This window comes from Lithobates pipiens, unplaced genomic scaffold (genome assembly GCF_037356315.1).
Source record: "Lithobates pipiens isolate NorthernLeopardFrog02 unplaced genomic scaffold, aLitPip1_a1.2 Scaffold_25, whole genome shotgun sequence".
NCBI classification, from domain to species: domain Eukaryota; kingdom Metazoa; phylum Chordata; class Amphibia; order Anura; family Ranidae; genus Lithobates; species Lithobates pipiens.
In genome coordinates this window covers 197,926,436-197,953,507 of record NW_027507787.1, presented here as the reverse complement: position 1 = coordinate 197,953,507, position 27,072 = coordinate 197,926,436, and the positions used below count along the sequence as shown (strand labels likewise).

At 42.3% G+C, this 27,072-nt stretch overlaps 1 protein-coding gene across 1 annotated transcript; it reads left to right on the top strand.

The window, feature by feature from the left end:
• The first annotated feature begins 17,147 nt into the window (after positions 1 to 17,147).
• LOC143930806 (uncharacterized) lies at positions 17,148 to 20,187 on the top strand. The gene is made up of 2 exons (XM_077455413.1): positions 17,148 to 19,083; positions 19,363 to 20,187. Exons 1-2 carry the CDS (start codon positions 18,622 to 18,624, stop codon positions 19,885 to 19,887), a joined length of 987 nt encoding a protein of 328 aa, XP_077311539.1. The 5' UTR covers positions 17,148 to 18,621; the 3' UTR covers positions 19,888 to 20,187.
• Positions 20,188 to 27,072: the final 6,885 nt, after the last annotated feature.

Below are 27,072 nucleotides of genomic sequence, written 5' to 3'. Positions count from 1 at the left end.
TTGCATAAAGCTTAATGGCTTTGCTCTTTTGGCTTGCTGGGTAGTCTCTGACTAGACAGATTTTGGAGCAAAACCTGTCACTAACACCTCTGGCCATGTTAAGAAATAATCAGTAAGTCACTGAGTTTCCTAAGTTTCTGATAGGTATCTTGTTAGGTATGTCAGGCTTGTCAGGCTCTGTTAGGTATCTTGGGAAAGCTATCAAGTCTTTTGAATAGTGCATTTTCTATTATGTCTGTGGAGCCATAACACTCGTCAATTCTTTCCCAGGTCATTTTAAGGCCAGCCTCTGGGTAGTTAATGTTGATTGTTCTTATTTGTTTGGCATGTTTGGCAGACTCATTGCCTAGTTATTTGATTAAAGGGTCTATTTCTTCTTTGCATGATAAATCTAAGCCACTGACTACATTTTGAAAAGAAGATTACCAGGCTCTAGCTTTCAGGGTGATCAGTAACCTTTAAAGTCCTGATAAATTGGTTTTGCAACTCTTTCTTCGTCACATGTGCTCCTGAAAAAGAGCCTAAGCTTCCCAGGATTTGTGTGACTACTTTGTGTGAGGGATGATGGGTGGATGGAAACCATACAGGTTCAAACACTAATAAAAAAAAAATCCAATAATTATTAAAGCATTGCACCATTTGACCACTAGGTGGAGCCCTTTGATGCTTACCCCTAGTGCAGGTGGTCAGGCACTCTAGCTGGTTTCTGTTCTTCACCTTTAGTAGTCCCCTTTCACATAAGTCAAGCAGGCCTACCAGTACTCAGTTGTCCCCTGGTCTTACAAAGTATTATAGTGCCTGGCTACCACGCCAGGGCAGGCACGAACTGAGCACAGCAAAGAGGTACTTGCGGTTGACAGACAGGCAGTATGGTTCAATGACAGCCCAGATACAAAGCAGGCAAGGTTCAGAATAGTCAAGGTCAATCCATAGTCAAAAAGGTAGGCAGAGTTTAGAGAATATTCAGAGTTCCAATCCGAGGTCGTCAACTAAGGAATCCAAACTAGCAGGCGCAGGAACAGGGCAGACAAACAGGGAGCTTGAAGCACATGTTAAACACAATATAACAAGCATGTCACTGCAGGCTTGGCTGGCTTAAATCAGCTTTGGTCTCCACCCAGAGACTGGCTACATCATTCAACTTGCAGCTGAACAAGCAAACATGGAAAATGCATCACAGCCAAAATCAGGGTGCTGGAATGAAATGAGCAGCCGTGGAGCAGAAGCGCCACACGCTCCTGAGAAGCCCAAGACAAATTTAATGATAAAAAACATTATGCCTCTTATATTGAATTGTATTGTAACTGTATTGTCTGTATAGATGAGGCATGACAACACTTGCAGATGTGCAGCTTCAGGTTATACACAGTGGAGGATGAAGGCCTATAATATTCCAGGGCAACAAAATTAGCCAAGGCCTACTCGTGCAGTCTGTTTCCTGTGGAATCTTTTGAAGTCCCAGTAATAATTCTTATAAGTTTTTGCTCAACTTGTCGTTCCTTCTATAGAGCTACAGTTTGTATGTTTACTCGTTAAAAAAAAAAAGCAAATAAAAAGCCTGGCCTTGAATTACTAGAGCTTAGAATATACTTAACTTTACAAAGATTAGAAAATTAAATCCCAACATAAAATGTAAGGGCCGGTTCACACAGCGAGGCGATGCGAGGCGAGGCGACACGGCTCGCCTCGCCTCGCTCCCGCAAGTCGCCCCCGTTCTGTACAATGGAACCGTTCTGAGAGGAGCGACTCGAGTCGCTCCGACTCAGAAAAAAGGTTCCTGTACTACTTCTGGGCGACTTCGGGGGCGACTTGCATTGACTTCTATACAGAAGTCCTCTGCAAGTCGCCGCTGAGGTCCCCGCAGGTCGCGGCGAGGCAAGTCGGAGACGCCTCACCGCGCCTCGCTGTGTGAACCGGCCCTTAGAAAAATATCACAGAGATTGTGGTGTTGTTTAGATTTCTTGGATTTCATAACAAATTATTTATAAACCTACTAATTTGGTATTTCATATTGTATTACGAAAGCACAAACATATTAACCATGCCGATTGAGAAAGTTGAGCTAACTTTGTATTTGCTTGTGTTTTTTTCGTAGCAAATTCATAGTTGGCGATTTGTACATAAAAAATTATTTCCTTTTAGTCCCTGTCAGTGTCTGTGAGTCAGTGGAGGGCGCACGGGCGCCACCCTCTCTGTCACGCCACCCCCTTCTGTGTAGAATGAATAGATTCATGCATAGCATGATTCTATCCATGGCCGCTGTAGTCACCCCCTATTCAGGCATCCGGCCTCGGACACCAGGCGCCTGAATTCCAGCGCGGGGGGGGTGTTTTTTAAGTACCTGATTAGAGCCATAGGCTCTAATAGGCTTCAGAAATGGTGGACTGCAAGTTCAGAGCATTGCACTCGCAGTCCACCCAGGCAGGTTAGCAAAGCAAATTAGTATTTGCTTTTCTAACACTGAACCGCCAATCGGGAGGCGTGGATCTAATACCCATCACCTGTTTGGCTGAAGGCACAGTTGCCCTGATTGGACGCCTAACGGAATGAAGACAAACACAGGGAGAACAGAGACTCTTGGAGGATACAGGAGCTCACTGCCGTCACCCGCTGCCTGACCCACCACCAGGATGGGGTAAGTGTTTGCCGGTCAGAAGGTGAGCGGGGGGGGTCACAGAGACTGCAAATGTTGGGGACAGGCTGCATATAATGGGCACAGAGGCTGCAAATAATGGGCACAGAGTCTACATATAATGGGCACAGTTGGGGGCACAGAGGCTGCATATAATGGGCACAGAGGCTGTATGATGGGCACAGGCACTGCATATGATGGGCAAGGTGGCTGAATTTTATGGGCACAGTGGCTGCAAATGATGGTTTTTTTTCAGCATTTTTCCGAATTTTTCAGTTTGTTTGTGCCCCCCCCCCCCCCCAAACACTTTGAGCACCAGCCGCCACTGACTTTTTTGCTGGAATCTGCAAAGGTCAGATTGTCTCTACACTGCTCTTCTTATGATGAAAGAAGTCCTTTTCAGGACACAAAGTAAATTGACACCAATATTATTTGGTTACATAGAAATAACAAATAACATATGGAGGGCAGCGGCAAAGTGCTTACTTAATAGTCCCAAAACAATATGGCATCAGAGTCTTGATAACACTGGCGACTCAGGTACAACAGTTCTCAGCAATGTTGGAGGTACTTAAACACAATTCAGGCACCTGGTGTCACTTTAATAATGTTTAAGTTACCAGAGCAGCATCTGAGCAAAGGGGGTGGCTGAGCAGCGAAGCAGGTACACTTAGTAGACTGATAGAAAGATCTTTGTCCCAGCTCTAGTGTCCCCAGATAGCAAAGCCAGTTGTGGTATCCCTGCTCTGTCCCTTCTTGACAGGAACCTCTTCCTAGCACTAAATACACTGTTCCTACTCTATTTACTATGCAAATAAGTGCAAACTGCAGTGGGACAGCGCTATTTTTTAGCATTGTCCTCACTAAAGATGACTGCAGAGGTCACCCAGCGTTGCCACATCCAATTAAACAACTGGTCTCTGTCTGTGGGGGCTCACAAGAAGATACAAGGGCCATGGTCATGGTGGAGCCCCGCAAGGACATTGACTATCCAGGATAATAGTTGAAAGCCCACCCACACCTTATCCAAAGTCAGTTGAGGTAGGGTGCTGATTCAGCTAATCAACTTGGGAAGCACCGCTGTACAATAACTGAACCACTTTTCATGTGACAACACTGAAGAAATGACACTTTGCTACAATGTAAAGTAGTGAGTGTAGAGCTTGTATAAAAGTGTAAATTTGCTGTCCCCTAAAAATAATCAACACACAGCCATTAATGTCTAAACCGCTGGCAACAAAAGTGAGTATACCCCTAAGTGAAAATGTTGAAACTGGGCCCAATTACCATTTTCCCTCCCAGGTGTCATGTGACTTGTTAGTGTTACAAGGTCTTAGGTGTGAATGGAGAGCAGGTGTGTTAAATTTGGTGTTATCGCTCTCACTCTCTCATACTGGTCACTGGAAGTTCAACATGGCACCGCATGGCAAAAAACTCTCTGAGGATCTGAAAAAAAAATTGTTGCTCTACATAAAGATGACCTAGGCTATAAGAAGATTGCTAAGACCCTGAAACTGAGCTTCAGCACGGTGGCCAACATCATACAGCAGTTTAACAGGACCGGTTCCACTCAGAACAGGCCTTGCTATGGTGGACCAAAGGAGTTGAGAGCACATGCTCAGCGTCATATCCAAAGGTTGTGTTTGTAAAATAGACGTATGAGTGATGCCAGCATTCCTGCAGAGGTTGAAGGGGTGGGGGGTCAGCCTGTCAGTGCTCAGACCATACGCTGCACGCTGCATCAAATTGGTCTACATGTTTGTCATCCCAAAAGGAAGCTTCTTCTAAAGATGGTGCACAAGAAAGCCCACAAACACTTTGCTGAAGACAAACAGACTAAGGACATGGATTACTGTTCTGTGGTCTGATGATACCAAGATAAACTTATATGGTTCAGATGGTGTCAAGCTTGTGTGGTGGCAACCAGGTGAGGAGTACAAAGACAAGTGTGTCTTGCCTACAGTCAAGCATGGTGGTGGGAGTGTCATGGTCTGGGGCTACATGAGTGTTGCTGGCATTGGGAAGCTACCAATCATTGAGGGAACCATGAATGCCAACATGTACTGTGACATACTGTGACATCCCCTCCCTTCCGAGTCTGGGCAGCAGGGCAGTATTCCAACATGGTACCGACCCCAAGAACACCTCCAAGATGACCACTGCAGTGTTAAAGAAGCTGAGGGTAAAGGTGATGGACTGGCCAAGCTAACCCCTTTTGAGCCTCTTGTTGGGCATCCTCAAACGGAAGGTGGAGGAGCACAAGGTCTCTAACATCCACCAGCTCTGTGATGTCTATACATGTGCATTTTGTTTCGTTCTCAATCAAAATTCGGACGAATTTTCATTATTCAAACATTCGGATGCATCCGAATTACAATGCTAACAAATTCAACCGAATCCGAAATAACATTTCGAAACGAAAAACCACAGACGAAATTCTAATCGAATTTGAAAAAAAACTAGTTGAATCGAATTTGAAAACAATTCAAATCTAAATCGAAAACAAATTTGAATAAAAATCAAAGAGATATAAATGGATTTCTAAAAAAGAATACAGTAATCTATTTTATAAAATAATAACACAATAGAATGAAAATAAAAGAATAGTAAAGAACAGAATAGAATTTAATAGAATGTAATAAAATACAATAGAAGAATATGACCTTCTGAATTTATAATTTCGAATAGGATAAATTTGAATTTGAGAATAGATTTGAAAATAACTCAAAATATATAAATATATCTATAACCATTTTCCGAAATTTGAATTTCATATAGAATTAAATCGAATTTGAATAGAAAATATTCGAAACGAATAGAAAACAATATCATAAAAAAAAATAGGTCAAATCAGAAGAAAATAAATATATATATATATATATATATATATATATATATATATATATTCCAATTAGAAAAGATTAGAATAGAATATAAAGAAAAAGAATGGAATAGAAAATAAACTAGAAAAACAATAGAACAGAATAGAAAAAATATAATATATATATTATATTTTATTCAATTCTGTTCTATTGTTTTTCTATTCAATTCTTTCCAATATTTTCTATTCTATTCGAATCTTTTCTATTCGAATTCTATATGAAATTCGAATTTCGGAAGATATATATATATATATATATATATATATATATATATATAGTCATCTTCCGAAATTCGAATTTCCTATAGAATGAATTAGAATAGAAAAGATTTGAATAGAAAAGAATAGACTAGAAAAACAACTGAACAGAATAGTATAAAATATTATTTTATTCTATTCCAATCACTAAGTCCAAGCCTTATTCTTCAAGGGGAAACCCTAACCCAACCCTAACCCTAAGTCTAACCCCAACCATGACCCTAACCCCAATCACAACCCTAACCCCTAACCATAACCCTAACCCCTATCCCTAACCCTAACACCCTTACCCCTAACAATAACCCTAAGACTCCATTTACACAGGGGCAACATGACTTCCGGTGCGACCTAGTGAGGCAACTTGGACATGACTTGAGTATGGATCACAGTGTGACTTGGGACGACTTCAACATGACTTGGGGCGACTTACAACACGACTTGAAGTCGCCTCCAGGACAGGGAACTGTACAAGTGGCCAATTAGAGCTTATCTGCTCTTGTGACATCATTCTTGTTCCTGTTTTCTTCCTTGTTCCCTGTTGTTCTGTGTCCAAAATGCTCTCTTTGCGTTACTTAATGTCAGCTGTCATAACAGCTGGGTTGGCAGTATTGATGGAAGAAAAAGAGGAAGAAAGAAAGCGAAGGATGAGGATGAGAAGAAGACGTTGCTACTGGATCCATCCAATCATTGTCAATAGACCTAATAGGGGGCAGTTCTGGGCTATGTATGAGAACTTGCGTGGTTTTGAGGACACTTTTTTCAACTATACACGAATGTCGATTGCAAGGCAAGTACATATCCTGTTTGTCCACTTGCCACGTCACTTGCCACAAGTTGTGTATTGTCCACTTGCCACGTCACCTGCCACAAGTTGTGTATTGTCCACTTGCCATGACACCTGCCACAAGTGCCACGACACCTGCCACGAGTGCCATGTGACCGGCCACGAGTGCCACGTGACCTGCCATGTGACCAAGTTGTGGATTGTCCACTTGCCATGTCACCTGCCACAAGTTGTGGGGTTCCTAGCACCAAGTGACCCCGACATATGGACAATATGTCAAGTACTTTTCTGCAGCAGAGAATGACCTTTTGCTACCCGACTTTGGGGCCACATATCCCGGGGCCATTTGTAGCTAGAAACCCCAAATTTGGTATGCAAACACAGTAGAACTAGCACTACAACATTCAAAATTTTCTAGCACCAAGTGACCCCGAGATGCATGGCCCCAACGTGAGGTTGCAAAATATTTTCGAATCCGGTTGAAATAGTTTTGAATGCGGTTGAAATTATTTCGAATCATGTTGAAATCATTTCAATCCGGTAGAAATATTTTCGAATTCAGTTGAAATGTTTTCAAATGGGACCGATTTTTTGAATTTGGTTGAAAACTAAACGAAATCCGAAAACAAATTTAACGAATCTAACTAAACTAAATGAATTAAGTAACGAATTAAAACGAAACAAAACTATTTTTTTCCTTTTACACATGTCTAGTGATGTCATCATGGAAAAGTGGAAGAGGACTCCAGTGGCACCTTGTGAAGCTCTGAACTCCATGCCCAAAAGGGTTAAGACAGTGCTAGAAAATAATGGTGGCCACACAAAATATTGACACTTTGGGCCCAATTTGGACATTTCCACTTAGGGGTGTACTCACTTTTGTGAGATACTATATATATATATATATATATATATATATATATGATTAATAATAATTCATAATATTATTTCATATTAATTAAACTGCCTGCACGCCACTAACTAACATATATATATATATATATATATATATATATATATATATATATATATATATATATATATATATACACACACATACACACACACACTCTGCATTCCGTGTACACTAAATATACAGTGCAGGCAGTGTAGAATATATATCAGCGTTAGGCAACCACCCTGCACTGGTACCCCAAGCAGCACGCAAAGCCTCTTTTGCCGACACTCGACTTCCTCCCCATCAGCAGAGCAGCGCAGGGTCTGGCATAGATTTTAAGGGTAACTCCACACCAAAATTTAAAAACAAAATTGGCATGGTGTCACCCCCCAAAATCTATATCAGACCCTTATCAGAGCAAGCAGCCTGGAGGGTCAGGATAGGGGGAATGTAGCCCGTATGGTTCAGGATGGAGGTGTATGCTGAATTGCCAGATTTTGAGGCTAACATATTTTACAATAATTACACTGTTTAACTTGCAGGGCATTATTTAGGTTAACTTTTCAGCTGTTGTGGTTGCATTTAGAAATGAAGTGTGATAGCTCACATAAGATGTGGTCTAGCTAAACAGGAACATACCATTTCCTTTAAAAATGTATTCGTCAGAATATGGCCCACTGTCCCGGCCATAGTACCTTAAAGTGTTACTAAACCCAGGACCCTGCATTCACTATATTTGGTCTCCCACAGTACACAGAACATGGAAATGCAATTTTAGCAAATATAAACAGTTTAATACCTTTTCTCATCATAGAGCAGTCTAGTGACTTCTATCAGTGTCTGGTTAAAGCTTCCCCTGATTGTCCTATGATGCTACAGGACCCCTGACCCACTGTCTGTATAGTGCTGATTGGCCCTGGGCTGATCACATGCACTCTCCCAAGAAAAAAAAACCCCTCTAGCAATACACACCAAACTGAGCATGTGCACTTGCCCCCAAGGCTTTGTTCTATCAGGAAATGGTTTGTGGACTGTGGAAAAAGGGGACGATCGCAGAAGACAGGATCAAACAGCCTTTTTGCACAATGCAGAGGATTAACCCCTTAAGTTCCACAGTGAGTATAACAAGTATGATTTACTGCATATACAGACTGATTTTACTGTTGTTGGTTTACTAAGACTTTAACAGGCCAGACAGGAGCAGCGCTAATGAGGGTTTCTGTACATCCTCCTGTTTTGCCTGCTTGCATGCGGTCCCTAGAGTGTGCAGCGGCGGGATTGGAGACCCGATGTTCACATGGTACCAGGGCCAATCACAGTAACCCTGTGCCATGTTATAGCTGTGACCAATCACAGCATCACAGTGGTACACAAGGTTTCATGAATGAAACCTTTACACTGTGTTTTACTAATTGCATATTACAGTGATCCTCCCTGCACTGCTCTGGTGACAGTATATTAAAAAATATATTATGTAGCGCTCCTTAGCAGCCGCTTGATGATGCTTGTCCCCAGTTGTTGCCCTGACCTTGCAAGCTTCATGACCCCTCTGATACTCTAGGTTCAAACATAATTCAGCAATAGGAGATTATGGTGGATTACAAAGTTCTGGAGTGAAGATAGATGGATGCGGTCTCAATTTGGTGATCTGCACCACATCAATCGAGATCCACTGGCTTAGGTCTCACGACAACTGGCTAGGCTGCAGAGGTCCACTGGGTCTGTGCTGTGACAGTGGTCTCCAATTCCCTTGGCAGGAAACGGAGGGAGCGAGAATACCACTCACAGTTGTATATATATCCTCTCCCAGAATCCTCTTTGCTCCAACAGCCCTCTGGTATGTGTAGTTCAGTCAGCACTCTGCCACACAGTATGTATTGGCAGTGGGACTACAAGTCCAAAGATCTTCTGCTGTCTATCATCTCCTGTCTCCCAGGAGATTAGCTCTCACTCTGCTAATAGGAAGTTTTGTAGTTATATGAGTACTGGGCTCTAAAGCAGGGGTCTCACAGTACCTGGCCATGAGCCATTTATAGCCCGCGGACCCATTTACGACCTCCTGATAAAAATGGCCCGCAGGCATGGCTGATCCTAGGCGAGTGGCAGCGGCCGGGAGCTTTCTCTCTCTGTCTCCTCTCCTCCACACGCTGCTACAGCCCAGCGCGCACAACACAGGAGAGCAGAGCGGAGGGAAGATCCGCCCATCGCCACACCCACCTAGTTCCCGGGACAAACTGCGCATGCGCTGTACTTAGTACCACAACAGCTGATTTTACGCCTGCACACAATAGCTGACTGAAGACATTTTTCAGTCAGATTGTACTGAGGCACGTTCATGTAGGTGAGGGGCAGAATTTAAAGGGGTTGTAAAGCTTTGTTTTTTATTTTCTAAATAGGTTCCTTTAAGCTAGTGCATTGTTGGTTCACTTACCTTTTCCTTCGATTTCCCTTCTAAATGTTTTTTTTCTTTGTCTGAATTTCTCACTTCCTGTTTCTCCTCAGTAAACTTACAAGAGGATTTGGTGTGGGGCTATGGGGCAGCCGTCCACGCTAGCCTCCTATAGCTAACCCAAACCAATAAACAGAGGTTGGACTATACCGGTACTTTTTATAACAAAACAAGGAAAAAAAGAGGTAAAAGTTAAAAAAAAATTATCAATATTTAATGAAATACAAAAAAAGAGAAACAAAAGGGAAAGAAAAACAATGCATAAGACATCAATAATAAAATATAATACACCCCAGAATATTTAGCATGTACGAATACTCAAAAAAGAGGATTTGGTTCTGGTGGCGTACAGGGGTCTCCTCTACTAGTTTTGCGGGCCAACCGCTTCTTCAGGAGGATATCTAAACAGATTGTAACAAATAGTGTACAAATCGTTAACAAACAATAAATTGATATATAGGAGAAATTGAAAACATCGTTTAAATAAGGGTACATCATCACCTAAAGGGAATATGGAAATCAACTCACCCAATATTCAATGAAAGACAAAATTAGAAAAATAACAGGTGGATGGAACCCTATATTCCCCCTACGGCGGACATGGGGGATTGGTGAACCAGGCTCTGATAAAAAAGGGAGGGATAAAGAAAAAATAAGTAGGTAGAAAAAAAATATATATATCTAATCCTCCACCCCCACTGGTAAGGCTTTATAGAAGCACAATGCATATTTTCTTATTTACGAAACGGTGCACGGGGAACAGAGCGCAAATTCCCCATTTACTATAGCGTTCTCGGTGCACAGGAGAATGCAATCTGTGTGCCACTATGGACATGGAGCATAGCATCTTCAATTTAATTGTAATAGAAGATGGAGGTGCTAATATTATGGGGTGATGTGAGGAAGTTTAGTAACAACTGCCCAAGTAACAAATATGCTCAAAATAGAATGAGAAAGTAACTTTTTCAGAACAAGCCTGCTGTGCCTGCAAGTTCGTTTAGAACTTCGTGAGATCCATGAAAGTATTGCGCATGCACAAATGGCTCTTGCGCTCGTTCAAATGCGTTTCTTCACGGCACGGCCAAAATCTTAGTAAATGTCAAACAACGTAAATGCAATTGTGTGGGTTCACGGGGCGCACCTCTAAACTTGACTTTATTTTTTTTACTTTTACGCTGGTTCTCCTTTATGTCTTTTTTTAAACCACATGCCGACCAGCCGCCACAGTTGTACTGCGTCAGAATTGCACGGCTGGGCGAAACAACGTTATGTAACGTCACTTCGCCCTGTGGCTACGCCGCCCCCCGATTGCTCCCCGAGCTGATGCGAGTGCCCGGCGGTCTCGTGTTCGGGGCACACGGAGAACTGGCAGCTGCGTGTGTAAACACACAGTTTTGGTTCTCTGAGCGGAGAACTGACAGATCGTCTGTTCATGCAGAGTATGAACAGCAATCTGTTAGTTTCCCTGCACAGTCCCTATCCCCCTTCAGTTGGAACACACACTAGGACACACATTAACCCCTTTCACTTCCCCCTAGTGTTAACCCCTTCACTACCAGTGACATTTTTACAGTAATCAATGTATTTTTAATTGCACTGATCCCTGTATTAATGCCAGTTGTCCCAAAAATTTGTCAAAATTGTCCGACGTGTCCGCCATAATGTCGCAGCCATGATAAAAAAAAAAACGCTGATCGCCGCCATTACTAGTAAAAAAAAAATTATTAATAAAAAAGCCATAAAACTATCCCTATTTTGTAGATGCTATAACTTTTGCGAAAACTAATCAATATACTAATCAAGATTGTGATTTTTTTTTAACAAAAATATGTAGAAAAATATGTATCGGCCTAAACTGAGGATAAAGACATTTGTTTTATATATTTTTTGGGGGATATTTATTATAACAAAAAGTAAAAAATAATGTTTTTTTCAAAATTGTCGCTATTTTTTGTTTATACTGCAAAAATAAAAACCGCAGAGGTGATCAAATACCACCAAAAGAAAGCTCTATTTGTGAGAAAAAAAAAGACATACATTTTGTTTGGGAGCCATGTTGCACGATTGTGCAATTGTCAGTTAAAGCGACACAGTGCCAAATCGCAAAAAGAGCTCTGGTCTTTGGCCAGCCAAATGGTCTGGGGTGAAGCGGTTAAAGAGATTTGCACACAGGTCATGTTAGCATGTTACGTTGCCAACACGTTGCTAACTTTTGCTTTTAAAGGGGAACTCCACACTCCATTCTCAAAAGGCTGTGAGCTGCCTTCACCAATCCAAACCACATCCTTTTTTAGAGCATACAACAGGACCAGCTAGGAAAGGGGCAAGAAAAGCGATTGCCCAACCCCCTCCTGAACCATACAGGGCCACATGCACTCAATATAGCTGTCTGCCTTTGGGGCATGTTAGGCTCAGCCCAATATGAACCACAAGGCACCTTGTACCCACTAGTTTACATGGGCTTTCCACATTCCGTAAAGCCCCCTGTCTGCAGCCATCACAACCCCAGCCTAGGGTTGTGTGGAAGAAGCCCTTGTCCCCCTGAATATGGGAACAAGGTGGTTGACTTTTGGGATGCCTGAGCCCCTCCTACCCCAAGCATCCACCCTCCTTTCATGGGCTGGCTTGCTGTGTGTTTGGCTAGGGGTTTGTTATGCCCCGTACACACGAGAGGACTTAATTCCGAAGGAGTTCCCAACGGAGTTCCGCCGGAGTTCCGCCGGAGTTCCGACAGAGTTCCGACGCAACGGACTTGCCTACACACGATCACACTAAAGTCCGCCCGTCTGGTCCGCTGTGACGTACACCAGGTCCGACGAGACTATAAAACGGAAGTTCAATAGCAAGTGCGCCACCCTTTGGGCTCCTTCTGCTAATTTCGTGTTTATCTCGTGTTAGTAGAAGTTTGGTGAGAGACGATTCGCGGTTTTCAGACTCGTATTTTTCAGAACGTTTTTCACTGCTTTTCAGTTTGTGCTTGTGAGGTTTGTATCTGTTTTTTAGTGCGTGTAGTCAGTTCGTGTCTGTATTTTGCAGTGCGATCTAACTGCGCTCGCTGACTTTCAGGTCGCTCTTCACAGGCCTTGCTGTTCTTCAGTGACGTCTGTTAAGTTCGCTCTGACAATCCGACCGTTTTGAAGCCATGTTGCGTGTACGTACTCGTCGTCGAGTTCGTGCTTTGCTTGCGCTTGGTGTTGTAGTTCATTCTGCAACCCAAGAGCAGTCCTTGGACGGGGTGTTGAGGAGTTCATGGACGAAGAATTGGTTGCTCCAGCGTGACCAGTTCTCGCACATGCCTTTGCTTCGTGAGATCCGGGAGAATAATCCTGATGATTTCAGGAATTATCTCCGGATGACGGACCCCGTTTTTCACCGTCTGCTGGCTTTGCTGACCCCTTATATCAGCAGGCAGGATACCTGCATGCGGCAAGCCATCACTCCGGAGCAGAGGCTCGTCGCCACGTTGCGCTACTTGGCGACAGGGAGAAGCCTTCAGGACTTGAAGTTCTCGACAGGCATCTCCCCCCAGGCTCTGGGGATCATTATCCCAGAGACCTGTTCTGCCATTATACAGGTCCTGCAGGAGGACTATATTAAGGTAAGATTTCGCAGTTAACATCACATTTTATTGTCTTTAATGTTTGCTAATGCCTTGTATTTCTTTCCTCAATCTCTAATTACCATGATTGCAATATGCTGTGAATGTCCCCTTTGTCCTCATGCATGCTGCAATCTTTTAATGCTCCTTTTTTCTTTTTCATGCATATTTGCCTTCATTAAACCTCACCAACATGCTATGGTAGGCCCATATCCACCTAGTCTAGTCACTTAAAATGTCTTTTGTCAGCTCCATTCTATTGCTTTATCCTAAAACCAAACATTTTAAAGCTTATTCCAAATGGTCTGTGTCCCCTTAACTGAATCCCCCCCCCCCCCCCCCTTAATTTAATAGTATCCCAAATGGTCTGTGTGTCCTTTAACTGGATCCCCCCCACACACACTTAATATAATTCCAACGAGTCTGTGTGTCCTTAAATTAATGTTGAATTATATCTTGTATTTTTAACACACTTCAACCCTGGAATGATTTTCCCCCCCTTCCTGACCTTCATCACTTTTTTGGGTGATTTGGCAGTGCGTTGTTTGAATTGACAATTGTGCGTCCTTGTAACATGGCTCCTCCTAGTAAATTATCTTCATTTTATTAGCACAAAGCGATTTTGTATTTGGTTGTCTTTGATCACCTCTGCTTTTTTAGTTTTGGTGATTAACCACCAACAAACACAAAATGCATTTTTCTAAATATGCTTTTTTTTCTCTCTTTTCGCTCTAAAGAAAGATAGTCACAAAAATATCTCACCATGATTTTTGGGGACCTCATTTGATGCTGATACGTAGTCTTTTAGTACACAAAAATGTGTTAAAATGAAACTCAATTTAAGTTTTTCTTTTTTTTTTTTTTTTCAAGTTCTATCGTTTAGTAAATATGGTCTATTTTGCTGGCATTTTTAAAATGTTGCCATTTTTGAAAATAGTAATGGCGTTGATAACGTTTTTTTTTTTTTGTTTTTTTTTTTTTTTTCTGGTGACTGCCACATTATGGCGGACACATTGGCCAATTTCCATACATTTTTGTGACCATTGTCATTAATACAGTGATCAATGCTGTCAAAAATTGTCTTGATTACTGTCAAAATGTCACATGCAGTGAAGGTGTTTTATTAAGCACAAGGGGGCCAAGGAATGGTTTAAAGTGTGTTCTGGGTGAGTGTTTTTCTTAACTGTCTGGGGGATGGGCTAGCAGTGACATGACCCTGATCACTGCTCCCAATGACAGGGAGCAGACGATCGGTGTCATGTGACTAGGCAGAAGCGTGAACTAAAGTTTGTGTTGTAATGTACAATGTTTAATGTGCCAAAGTACTTATTTTGTTTGTTTTCTGCTTTTTGCCTCCCCAGTTTCCTTCATCGCCACAGGAATGGCAGACTGTGGCATCCCATTTTGCCACCCGGTGGGACTTTCCTAACTGCGGTGGTGCCATAGATGGGAAGCACGTCCACATTGTGCCACCACCCCATTCGGGGTCATACTTTTTTAATTACAAGGGGTTTCACAGTATTGTGTTAATGGCGGTGGTGTCGGCACAGTATGAATTTCTCTATGTGGACGTGGGGAAGAATGGCCGCATGTCGGATGGAGGAGTCTTCGCCGAGACGGAGTTCTACCGCCGTCTACAGACAGGTGGCCTGGGCTTGCCACCTGATTCGGAGAATGTGGAGGAACTACCCTTTGTATTCATTGCGGATGAGGCTTTTGCTCTGCACAACCACATAATGCGGCCATTCCCCCAAAGAGCCCTCACCCCGGAGAGGAGGGTTTACAACTACCGGCTGGCCAGAGCAAGAAGAGTGGTGGAAAATGCTTTTGGCATAATGGCCAGCCGGTTCCGTGTATTTCTGACGGATATCAACCTAGCGGAATACAAACTGAACCATGTCATCCTTACGTGCTGCATTTTGCACAACTTTTTGCACAAAAATTCAACGACATATTTCTCAGGAATAATGCCGGAGGCTGGAGTTGGGCCAGAATCTATGACAGGCCTGGATACTGGCCGTACTGGCTTGGCCCCCCAAAGTGCACGGGAAGTGCGTGAGAGATATGTCACTTATTTTAATGGTAGGGGGGCCATTGCAATGCCCCCCAATATTTAATTTTAAAAAAGAGGAAAATAATAAAATAACCTCAAATCTGAAATGTGTTTTCTTGCTTGCTTTTGGTTTGTGCTGTCTCCTATGTTATCCTAGTGTACTTGTAGTGCCAAGTGTATTTTCATTAAATTCAATAAGGCCCATTGTCACTGTATACACAAAATCCCTTTTCCCAAACTGGTATTAAGCATTGAAAGAATACGCCACACATTCTTGATTCTTCAAAATTTTAATTTGGCCACATTCACATGTGCCATTGAATATTTAGTGATGTAAAATTTTTGGGGGGTTTATTTAACTTTATTTGCCAAACATTTTTTGGTTTCCTTTTTTTTCAATTTTTTAAATATTTTTTTTATTTTTTTGGTGGTTTTTATTTTTCTAGTAAAAATATGAAAAATGTATAAAACAACAATCAGCCACAATCGTAAAAATTGGTGAAGTAAAACAATCTTTGCTTTAAAACAAGGGAAATGAAGAACATGATCGATATTCTGGAGAAACGGATTATATTCTCCCCAAAATATCGATCATGTTCTTCATTTCCAGCTGCATATTGTCAATCTGAGTCTTCATGAGATCCAGGCTAGTTCGCATGTCATCTAGTTCCCCATTCCAGCCCATTATCTGGCCAATCAGCCTTTGTGTGCTGTCACTGGAAAATGGGGCCCTTTCCACAAACAGAACATCACCTACAATAGATGTGAAAAATTGGGTCAAAAATTAGGCAGTCATACATGGATTTCAACAAGCTGGGGTGTCAGACACTCACCTGGTGGGGTGCCCAGCTCCCCTACTTCCTCCACCTCTCCTTCCTCAACCTCTCCTTCCTCGACATCCTCGGGGGGGGCACTGGTGCTTGGAAATGTGTCGCTTTCCACAACCACAACATCACCTAAAATAGATGTAAAAACATGTGTTTGGAAATATGCAGGTATACATCGATTACCTGAAGCTGTGGTGTCAGACACTCACCTGGTGGGGTGCCCATCTCCTCTCCTTCTTCCACCTCTCCTTCCTCCACATGCACATCCACGGGGGGGATGGGGCTAACCTCACATTCCTCCTGGCAAGGATGGCGGTCCCTGGGATCTTGCTTTGTGAGGCTTTTCTCCCCTATGAGAAATTAACAAACCAAAAGGTATACTTTAGCACACAGATATTTAAGGCCAGAACTAGGAAGATGAAACCTTGATTAGAAGTGTTGTACAATTGTCTGTTTATGAAGAGATGCAAAATGTGAAGACATGAGAAATCAATTCACTTTGCCAAAAAAGCTAATAAGTAGGTTTTTGTGCCAAGGTTCACACATGCCCAACCCCCCCCAAGTATACCAGGGAACCCCGTGTGGCGTGTGGTTTACCCTAATAAATGTTCTCTGGTGTCCCACACCTTTGCTCATGAGTGCAGATGTGTTTTTACCCAGCTGCCAAGTGTCCTCTCCTTCAATTACACTGAATGTTCTTTTCTAGTCATTGTATTTTGAAACACATCTAAACCACAATGTCCTAATCATTTGTTGTGTCCTAAAAATTACACACCCAAAAAATGCTGTTCAAACCCTGTATCATAAACGAGGTTTGCCACGAACAATTTACGAGGGTTTGTTCAAACGATACGATTCTTTACTGTAACCAACATGAAAGCAGCAATTTTTTACATTGTACAAAGGTAAAGCATATGGATCTGTATGCAATAATCATAAAATAGGAACACACGACAAGTACTTACTTTTTTTCAGAACTTTCTTGATCCTTCTGTATTGATCCGGCTCCCTCAATTTCAGGTCGGACCACCGTTTCCTCAATTGGTCTTTTGACCGTCGTACCCCAAAACGTTTATGCAGGGTCTTTACTACTTTGGCCATGATTCTGGCCTTGCGCAAGTTCGGATGGGTGTATGGTCCATGCTTGCCATCATAATCCCTACTTCGCAAGATTCCCACCATCTCCACCATTTCTTGAAATGCCATATTTGAGGCCTTAAATCTCCTCTTTCCGGATCGGGACGTTTGTGGCTCCGGGGATTCCTGACTACTGGAGTCGTTCATATGAAGCACCTGTTGTGTTTCCGCCATGTTTCTCCTACTGCGCACCGTTGAGAAAAGGGGGCGGGAAATATTCTTGTAAAAGAACGTCATGGGCGGGCAACGCAGGCGTAGTTCTACGCGGACGCACTGGGTCTTACGCCAAAATCACACGTCGTACGTACGTTAATAAGTGCGCAGAAAGGGCGGGAAACCATGAACTTGACTAAAAGAACGTCAGGGGCGGGCAACGCAGGCGTAGTTCTACGCGGACGCACTGGGTCTTACGCCAAAATCACACGTCGTACGTACGTTAATAAGTGCGCAGAAAGGGCGGGAAACCATGAACTTGACTAAAAGAACGTCAGGGGCGGGCAACGCAGGCGTAGTTCTACGCGGACGCACTGGGTCTTACGCCAAAATCACACGTCGTACGTACGTTAATAAGTGCGCAGAAAGGGCGGGAAACCATGAACTTGACTAAAAGAACGTCAGGGGCGGGCAACGCAGGCGTAGTTCTACGCGGACGCACTGGGTCTTACGCCAAAATCACACGTCGTACGTACGTTAATAAGTGCGCAGAAAGGGCGGGAAACCATGAACTTGACTAAAAGAACGTCAGGGGCGGGCAACGCAGGCGTAGTTCTACGCGGACGCACTGGGTCTTACGACAAAATGCACATGTCGTACGGACGTTAAGTGCGCAGAAAGGGGCGGGAAACCATGAACTTGACTAAAAGAACGTCAGGGGCGGGCAACGCAGGCGTAGTTCTACGCGGACGCACTGTATATAACGACAAAAATCACATGTCGTATGTTCGTTTGCGAAAATAGGAACAGAAGTTGGGAGCAAGAAAAACGAAGGTAAGTTTAAACCATTTCCCCAAATAAGTGGCAGATCCTGGAGTCTATCTTGGGCTAAGATTAGGAGAGTCTGAGCTAACATTATGTTTTTTGGCTTGTGTATTGTCTTGCAGAAAAATGAATAAAAAATTCAGGGATCCAGAATTTTTAAGTCTCTTTATAGACAAGTATAAAGAAATGTCTAATCTGTGGCATACCAAGAACAAGGATTATTTTAATAAACAAGTAAGGAGGGCAACACTGGAGAGATTTGTGACATTTGTGCAGCCTTGGATCCCAGAGGCAGACGTGGACTTTGTGGATAAGAAAATTCAAATATTGCAAAATATGTTCCGAAAGGAAAAGAGGAAAATACAACAATCCAAAACATCAGGAGCAGCACCAGGTGATGTGTATGTTCCCAGGCTGTGGTACTTTGAAAAGCTACGGTTCCTGGACGACCGATATAAACCCAGGGAGTCGCTTTCTACTCTTCCCTCCACCCTTCCCTCCACCCTTCCCTGCAGCATTCCCTCCACCTCAGCAGAGGCTGATGAGCCTTCCATCCTGGAGGAAGCGGATGCACCCAGCTGGAGCCAGGTATTTTTTTATCAAAAATAGTGAGATTCAGAATATTAATGATGTTAACTAGATGTTATTCGAATTTGTACGCTATTATTGATGTTAAAAAATAGTTAAAATTTGGACATATCAATTTACAGTAGTGGCCACAAATGTTTGTCACCAGCAGAAACAAGAAATAGTGGTGTCATAATGATACTCTTTTATATGTATTAACCGAATTTTGAAGTCAGGAGCTGAAAAATGTTTAGGATTGATGAACAAAAAACTAAAACAATGTCCCTTTTTTATACACAGGAGGAGCTCAGCCAGGAGGAAGGTGAGGAAAGTGGCAGGCAGGAGGAGGCTATGCCCACTCTCAGCCAGGAGGAGTCCATGCCCTCTGTCAGGCAGGAGGTGGCCGGGCCTAGTAGAAGGATGACGACTTCTCAAGTGCCTCCCCTCCGTCTTCCATCCAAAAGGGCCAAAAAAAATACACAGGCACAGGAGGAATCCCTGCGACTCATTAGAGAGGCGACTAATGTTTTAAACAGCCCCCCTGACGCAGAAGAGGCCTACGGCTGCTACATTGCCAGCCGGCTCCAGCAACTAGAGATGGGCCAACGTCTCCACTGCGAAAGGCTGATTTTCCTGTCCTTACAGAAGGGGCTCAGTGGAGATTTATCGGCCAACAGTACTATTGTGGAGCAAGTTCCTCCTGTTCCTCCTCCTCCTCCTCCTCCTGCCACGAGTCCACCACCGGAGACACAGCCTCCCAGGAAGGCTACAGGGAAGTCTGCAGGGAAGGGTGCAGTGAAGGGTGGAGCGAAGAGAAGAAGGTGATGACCTGGCTTCACTCTGGTCCGACCAACCACAGCCTGGGGACATATATACCATCTGATGCTGCTCTTGATGTCTGGGATTCTGGGACCATATTTGATTTTGTAAAATTTGAATTTTCTTGTCCACATAGTTTCACGTTTGCCCTGGGGCCAAAAGGCTACAGAAATGTCACAATTTTCTCCAGTGTTGCCTTCATTTTTTTGTTTGTAGAACCAGAATAAATGGATATTTTTGTTTGAAAATATAATTGCCTATGTGTTTTTTGGTCAAATACCTTTCTATAAAAGACAATGTGAAATTAACAAGGGACACTAACCTCCTTGAGGTTATAAACAAAATAAAAATGTTATTGTGGTAACTTGTCACCAGAATAAAAATAAAAAGGTTATTGTGGTAATGAAAAAAAAAAAAAAAAAAATAAAGTTTTTGGTTTTAACTTGACGGAACAATTAAATATGGAGATCACAATAAAAAATAAATGGTCAAGAATTGTACCAAAAATATGTAGGCCAAAAATTAGTCACCAACATTTTTTCATTTTTTTTTATTTTTTTTTTGAGTAATTTTTTGATCAATATTTTTGGGTGAAATCATGAACATTTTTATTCTTGTGATCTCCATATTTAATTATTCGGTCAAGTTAACAACTTTTTTTTTTTGGGGGGGTTTTAATTGACAGAATAATTAAATATGGAGATCACAAGAAAAACATGGTAAAGAATTGTACCAAAAATATGGAGTAAAAAAAATTAGTAAAAATAAAAAAAAAAAAAAAAAAATTCAGATGGGGCTTTAAAATAAAAACAAGATCATTCATGAGATGAGGAGAAATAAAACAGAAATGTGTTTGGTGAGAACTCTGTGAGTGAATATGAGCAGCAAAGCAACTTCGTTCTTCTAGCATTATAAATCAAAAGGCTTCGTTCTTCTAGCATTATAAAGAAGATGCGCTATACATTTAAACGAGCACAGAATTTGCAGCATGACGAATGTGCTACTTCCAATACGAACTGGAGTTTTACAAGACCGAGCACTTCCGTCTCGTACTTGCTTCAGAGCATGCGTCGTTTTAGGACTGTCGGAACAGCATACAGACGAGCGGACTTCTACATCGGACCTGGGTCCGGCGGAGTTCCGTCGGGAAAATTTGAAGCATGCTTCATTTCTAAAGTCCGTCAGACTTTTGCGAAGCTAAAGTCCGTTGCAGCCCACACACGAGCGGATAGTCCGCCGGACTCAGTCCGTCGGAGTTTGGATGTCGAAAAGTCCGCTCGTGTGTACGGGGCATTAGTGTTTGGGTGGGGCACAATATTTTTTTCGTTTGGGGTGGGATTTTTCACATGGAGGTTCTCATTTTAAGCCTTAACAGATCCAAATGACCTTGTATGTATGGGGGGGGGGGCAGGCTATGTTTTGTTTTGTTTTGTGTTAAATTCTTGCAGATGCAATGTAGATTTGTAACTTTTCTCTAAAGCTGTACATCTTTGATAGGCACCAGGAAAGGAAAATTATGGAGAGGTAAGTATTCAATTTTCCATTTTTAGTGCAGTGGTTCTCAGCTTCAGTCCTCAAGTACCCCCAACAGGACAAGTTTGGGGAATTTCTTAGCTAAAATTGCTGTCCAAAATACCAAGCCATTGACTGTGATTTAAAGCACCCGTGCAAGATGAAGGAAAACCTGCAAACATGGCCTGTTGGGGGTACTTGAGGACAGGGTTGAGAAGCACTGATTTAGAGCACTGAGCTAAAATCTAGCTCAAGACAATCTTATTCTAGTTGTGGGCATTTGAGGGAAACCAAGTGAGTGTTAGAACCCCTGCTTGTCTTTTTTAGGTTGGACTTTGTGTCCTTTTTCTGAAAATTGGCTTCACTTCCTGTCACAGCCAAACAGGAAGTGAGGGTAAAACCCTACCAATATCTTTCCTTGGGGACACATAAGTTAATCTAACTAGTGTCCCCATTAGGAAAATTGCATTCTAGCACTTTGTTGTGTACACCCCAAATTATTAGGTATTTGGGGGTTTATTAAAGGCAAATCCACTCTGCAATACAAGTGTATTTGTTGAAGATCTGAAGGAAAGCACTAGTGATTTTATCATCCAATCATGTAGAAGCAAAGATGCTTATTTTTATTTTTTTCCTTACATGTCCCCCTCGGATCTCCAGCAACTGCACTTCCAAATGCACTTGTAGTTTAAAGTGGATTTGCCTTTAGTAAATAACCCCCCCCCAGTTGGCTATGTGACAGGTAGTGAATGTAGCACTGGCCCCCGAAGTAGCTGCTAATTTGAGTTGGGCCTGCACTCTTCTGAGAAACCCCCCGTTCTGTGTAACTCTGTCCCCTTGGCACAGCTGTAATGCAATAATAATACAGTACAATACAAACACTATAAAGTACCTGTATCGATCCCTCAGGATCCTCTGGCTCCACCTGGTGGGGAAAGACAGTAGACCACACACTTGTACTCTTAACTATTAATACTTTTTACTGACTAACAAATAAGTGATTACAGGTATTGCACTGTTGTCCCAACGTAGAACGTCAGTACAGCATGAATCCACATTCAGCTACAATAAACAAATTGCAAGTATGTTATTATCTAGACCTGGGAGCTCCCCTTACTTAAAGTCTATGTGAGGCCTCACTTAAAGTATTTCCTCATTTATCTTCTTTCTTCGCTAGCTTAAATGGTTCCTCAGGTAATTGTAATCCAAAGGGGTAAGTGGAGAAAGTTAACTCAGAATACTCCAGGTATAACTCCAAGAACTTGTAATCACACTTGGGCGCTAAAGTGAACCGGGCCTCAAGCCTACTAAATGTCAGTTGCTCAGTTTCGCTTCCATGGAACAACAGGTTCCAGCAAGGCCTGTAAGTCTAACTGTGTGAAATAGTATTAAACTGTGGGCCTTGGTCCGATAACTGCAGCTTGCTCCCGCTCAGGCTGGGCCAGATGCTCTGTGTCGCTCCACCGACTGGATCCGGTCCTCTGCTACTCCGACAAGCGTCTCCGAACCTCGTCAATCAGATCACCAGCTCTCAGACTCCGTCAAGTCACCTCGCAAACGGTTCGGTTTTGTCTGCCAATGTGTCCGAGAACCCTCAACACAGTTCCGCACAGGCAGGCAGCGTGGTCCCAAGAGACCAAATATATAAAATAGGTAATAGGAAGACACACTTGATCAATTAATTCAAATTTTAGGAAATCAAACAGGCTCTTGCAATAAATCAAATTTTTTAAAGATCTAACTGATTGCAGTGTATGATCACCTTTAAAGATCTGGAAATATTAATTTATTGGGTTTAAAAACACTTCTCTGTTCTTTGTAATATATTGAAAGATTTGGGCAAAAATAGAAAGAAAACACATTTCAAAGATATATTAGAATTAATAGGAATGAGATTAGCATCAAAGGGTTAATTAACTGAGAACACCTACTAATTGCCTAACAAGACACATCCAATGAGATGAAATTAACCAATTAAGTTATGACCTGGCGCAGTGCATTATTCTCAGTAAATCGTACATGTCAGAAACCATGAAACAGACTGAGACAAAAGTACAATTAAATCACACTTGTTTATTAATAATAATAATAATAATAATAATAATGATAATAATAAAAAGGTAAAACAGAGTAAACGTAGTCAAAACATAGCCAGAGTTCAGGAACCGGAACGGATAGTCAGACAAGCCAAAACGTCAGTGACACAGAAATGAGCGTAGTGGAACAGCAAGTAGGATCTGGAGCCAGAAGGAATGTCTACCAAGCAAGTCTTTAACAGGAATACAGGAGAACGTCTCTAGAGATGTGACCAAGGTGAAGGCAGAGATCACCTGGGCTGGACGGCTTAAGTAGGCAGGACTGATGAGCAGGATATCATCTACAGGTAAATCATTGTGGAGAGATAGGAGCTGGCAATTTACCTGACAGCTGAGTGGTCAGCTTTGAGAAGGAAGGGCTGAGCCCAGCCTTGACAGTACACTGATTTGGGTCATTTTTACAATAGAAATGTAACAGAATACATTTTGATCTAAATCTCTGAAAAAATATTATTTATCTGCAAAATTGTATAAAATAAACAATATTGTTGCACTACCCCTGTTGTGGTTGCAGATGACAGGGTTCCCCACTGCTGCGCAACCAGGCACAAAACTTCTGCTTTCATCCAGATACAGTGAACAATCATTAAGCCTTGTTTTGTGTTTTAATTAAGGGCTAATAACTGGGATGGGGATGGGAATTATGGGATGCCCAACTTGACAGTAACAAAGCCAGGGACAACTTCCTCCCTATTTACAGCTCCGATTAATCCTTCTCCTTACTCTGGTACAACTCCAATTGATTCCTCCTTATTGATCTGTACAGCTCTGACTGATCCCTCTTTAGTAGCTAACCGTTTCTGTTAGATCGGCAACAGCCCCTTACAGGCTAGGAACTCTCAGTCCCTTGGACTTGAAGTAGCACAATGTAGTGTGAACTGCATCTTGGAATAACTCTAACCCCCCTGTAGACACTGGTACCAGCTCTACCACTGCAAGAAATGCTAGCCCACCTGGCTGCTTCTCCACCAGCCAACCCGGATGCTTCTCTTCACCAGTCTACCCGAAAAACTCTCTGGAGATCTCCCAAGGCAAGGTAGGGAAGATTTTACCGCTATCTTCCAGAGAGACCTGCTACATGTGGCAGTCTTTCCCCTAGTAAGTCCTGAAGTAGAATAATAATGTATCAAACCAGGCAGGACTTCAGTGATGCAGGTTTATTACAGCTGGGAACATACAGCCTTATGTTCAAAGTATTACAAGATGCAGGTCTAATTTATACAGTTTTTTACAATGCAAGCATATTAGGTACAACATGATTGGTTGCTAAGATCTACGTCAATGTAATTAACCATAAATCTGACACCTGTCATACAAACAGACAAACTTAATTATTCCCAGAATCCCTACAGATTTATCAAAATGATTTATAACTGGTTTTGTCTAATTAAAAACACCTGTGTAGAGACAAAATGGCACCCAGCTGTGTTAAATCAAACCCTCTTCATCCTGATAAGACTTAACTAACTTCAAGGATAACAGATTTACGACTTTGGGAGAATGAACTTTCAATAACCCCACCTTTTGTTTTATGTCTCATTATATAATCCTGTATGTATGTATTTTAACAGTTTTAATGAGGGCACAAGCAAACGTTTGTTTGACCCTGTCAAACTTAATTAATGTACTGTACTTAACTTTCCCATATTCCACATAATTATTTCGAAACCACCTGTATAAGATGTTCTTATTATTTATTAATTCAACTGCTGTCAAGTTTTTCTTTTCGAATTAGCGCTTACTTAAAAACTACAAATTAACTATACTAATGAACTTTCACCCAGTAAAACTATCAGCATGAAGCAGAGAGGTCATCTAAAGTTCAACATTTAAAAATGAAGACTTTCTATATTTATGGAATAACATAGTATACATTAATAAAGATTAATAACTGTCGCAAAGGCGTTCGACTCATGAGTGGGATTACCTCTGGGAATGCCTGGCACGATTTGGATTTGGGCCCAACTTTATCAGATGGATCTGACTCCTCTACCAGAACCCTAGTGCCAGAGTGTTGGTCAATGGGAGGATCTCTGACGCCTTTCTCCTCTCTAGGGGGACATGTCAGGGATGTCCCCTATCACCCCACAGCAAATCAAGCCTCCTTTCCCCTCATCCGGGTTAGCTCTATGAAATACCTAGGCATAGTCATTACCCGTTCCCCTGAAGATTTTGTTAAACTCAACATAGAACCCCTGATTGCGACACTAAAAACCAAAACACAAACATGGGCTAAATTACCCCTAGGTGTAATGGGCCATATAAACCCGATAAAAATGGTCATACTCCCCCAATTTTTATACGTATTATGGCATGCCCCGATTTACCTACCCCTTAGAATTTTTAAAACCATTGAAGCTATCCTTAACTCCTTTGTGTGGGGAACAAACCGACACAAATAAATATGTCATGGCAAGTGCTGAAAAATCCCATTGACTTGGGAGGCACGGCACGATTTTAACTTCTACTATTTAGCAGCGCAATTATCTCACCTCTATTACTTAGACAAACAGGATAAAGATCGCTACCTGGACCTAGTGTGCTCCCCCTATGCCTGCGCATACACCCACCCCTTTTAAATAATATTTAGAGACCTAGCAGGCCCTTGGGTGCTAGGAAGTCGTAGAGGATTACTTTACAACCATTGCAAAATATGGGAAGTAGTGAGACGCAGATTGAAAACACCACCCACGCATTCACACACACCACTTTGGGACAACCCAGGCCTGAAGGAATTATTATCTATACCTGATCATAACCTTTGGCTTTCCCAAGGTGTGACATATCTTTCAGACGTTTACTGGGGCGACACTCTGAAATCATTTCAACAACTCAAATATGAATTTAACTTCCCCAACTCCATGCTTTTTCAATACCTCCAGCTCCGCCATGCCCTACAGACTCAATTTCATGATAACCCTCCAAATCTAGAATGTATAGACACTCTGAGTATATTAATGGGACAGGACTCCTCAAAACTTACCTCAATGTTCTACAATGACCTTATCCGACCTACAGCAGTAACACTTGCCTACGCTCTAAAAGATAGGTGGACGAGGGATGTGGGGGAGATGGAAGACAAGGAGTGGGAGGACGCGCTAGACACCTGTAAAAAAGTCTCTACTAAACTTTCTGACTGTCTAACACAAATCTATATCATCCATAGAGTTTACATGACCCCCCATCGCCTGGCCAAATACAGACCAGACCACAATCCACTCTGCCCTAGATGTGACAGTCCTTCCAGTACCTTCTTTCATCTTATTTGGTCATGCCCAGTAATACAGGATTACTGGTCCCACATAATAAAGTTCATACACGATGAGATGGGGTCCCCCCTGATGTTATGCCCCAAACAATGCTTACTGGGAGTGTTCCCAGACCCAGGACCAGACAAATTCCACATTACTCTCCTGCAAGAATCACTATTCACAGCCAGATTATTGATAGCAAGAAAATGGTTGAGGGCATTACCTCCAACACTTCAGGAATGGATATCCGCCATTAACAATATTTTACCCTATAAAAATAAATTTATGCTCATAGGGGCTGCCCGGCCAAGTATGGGAAAATTTGGGACTCT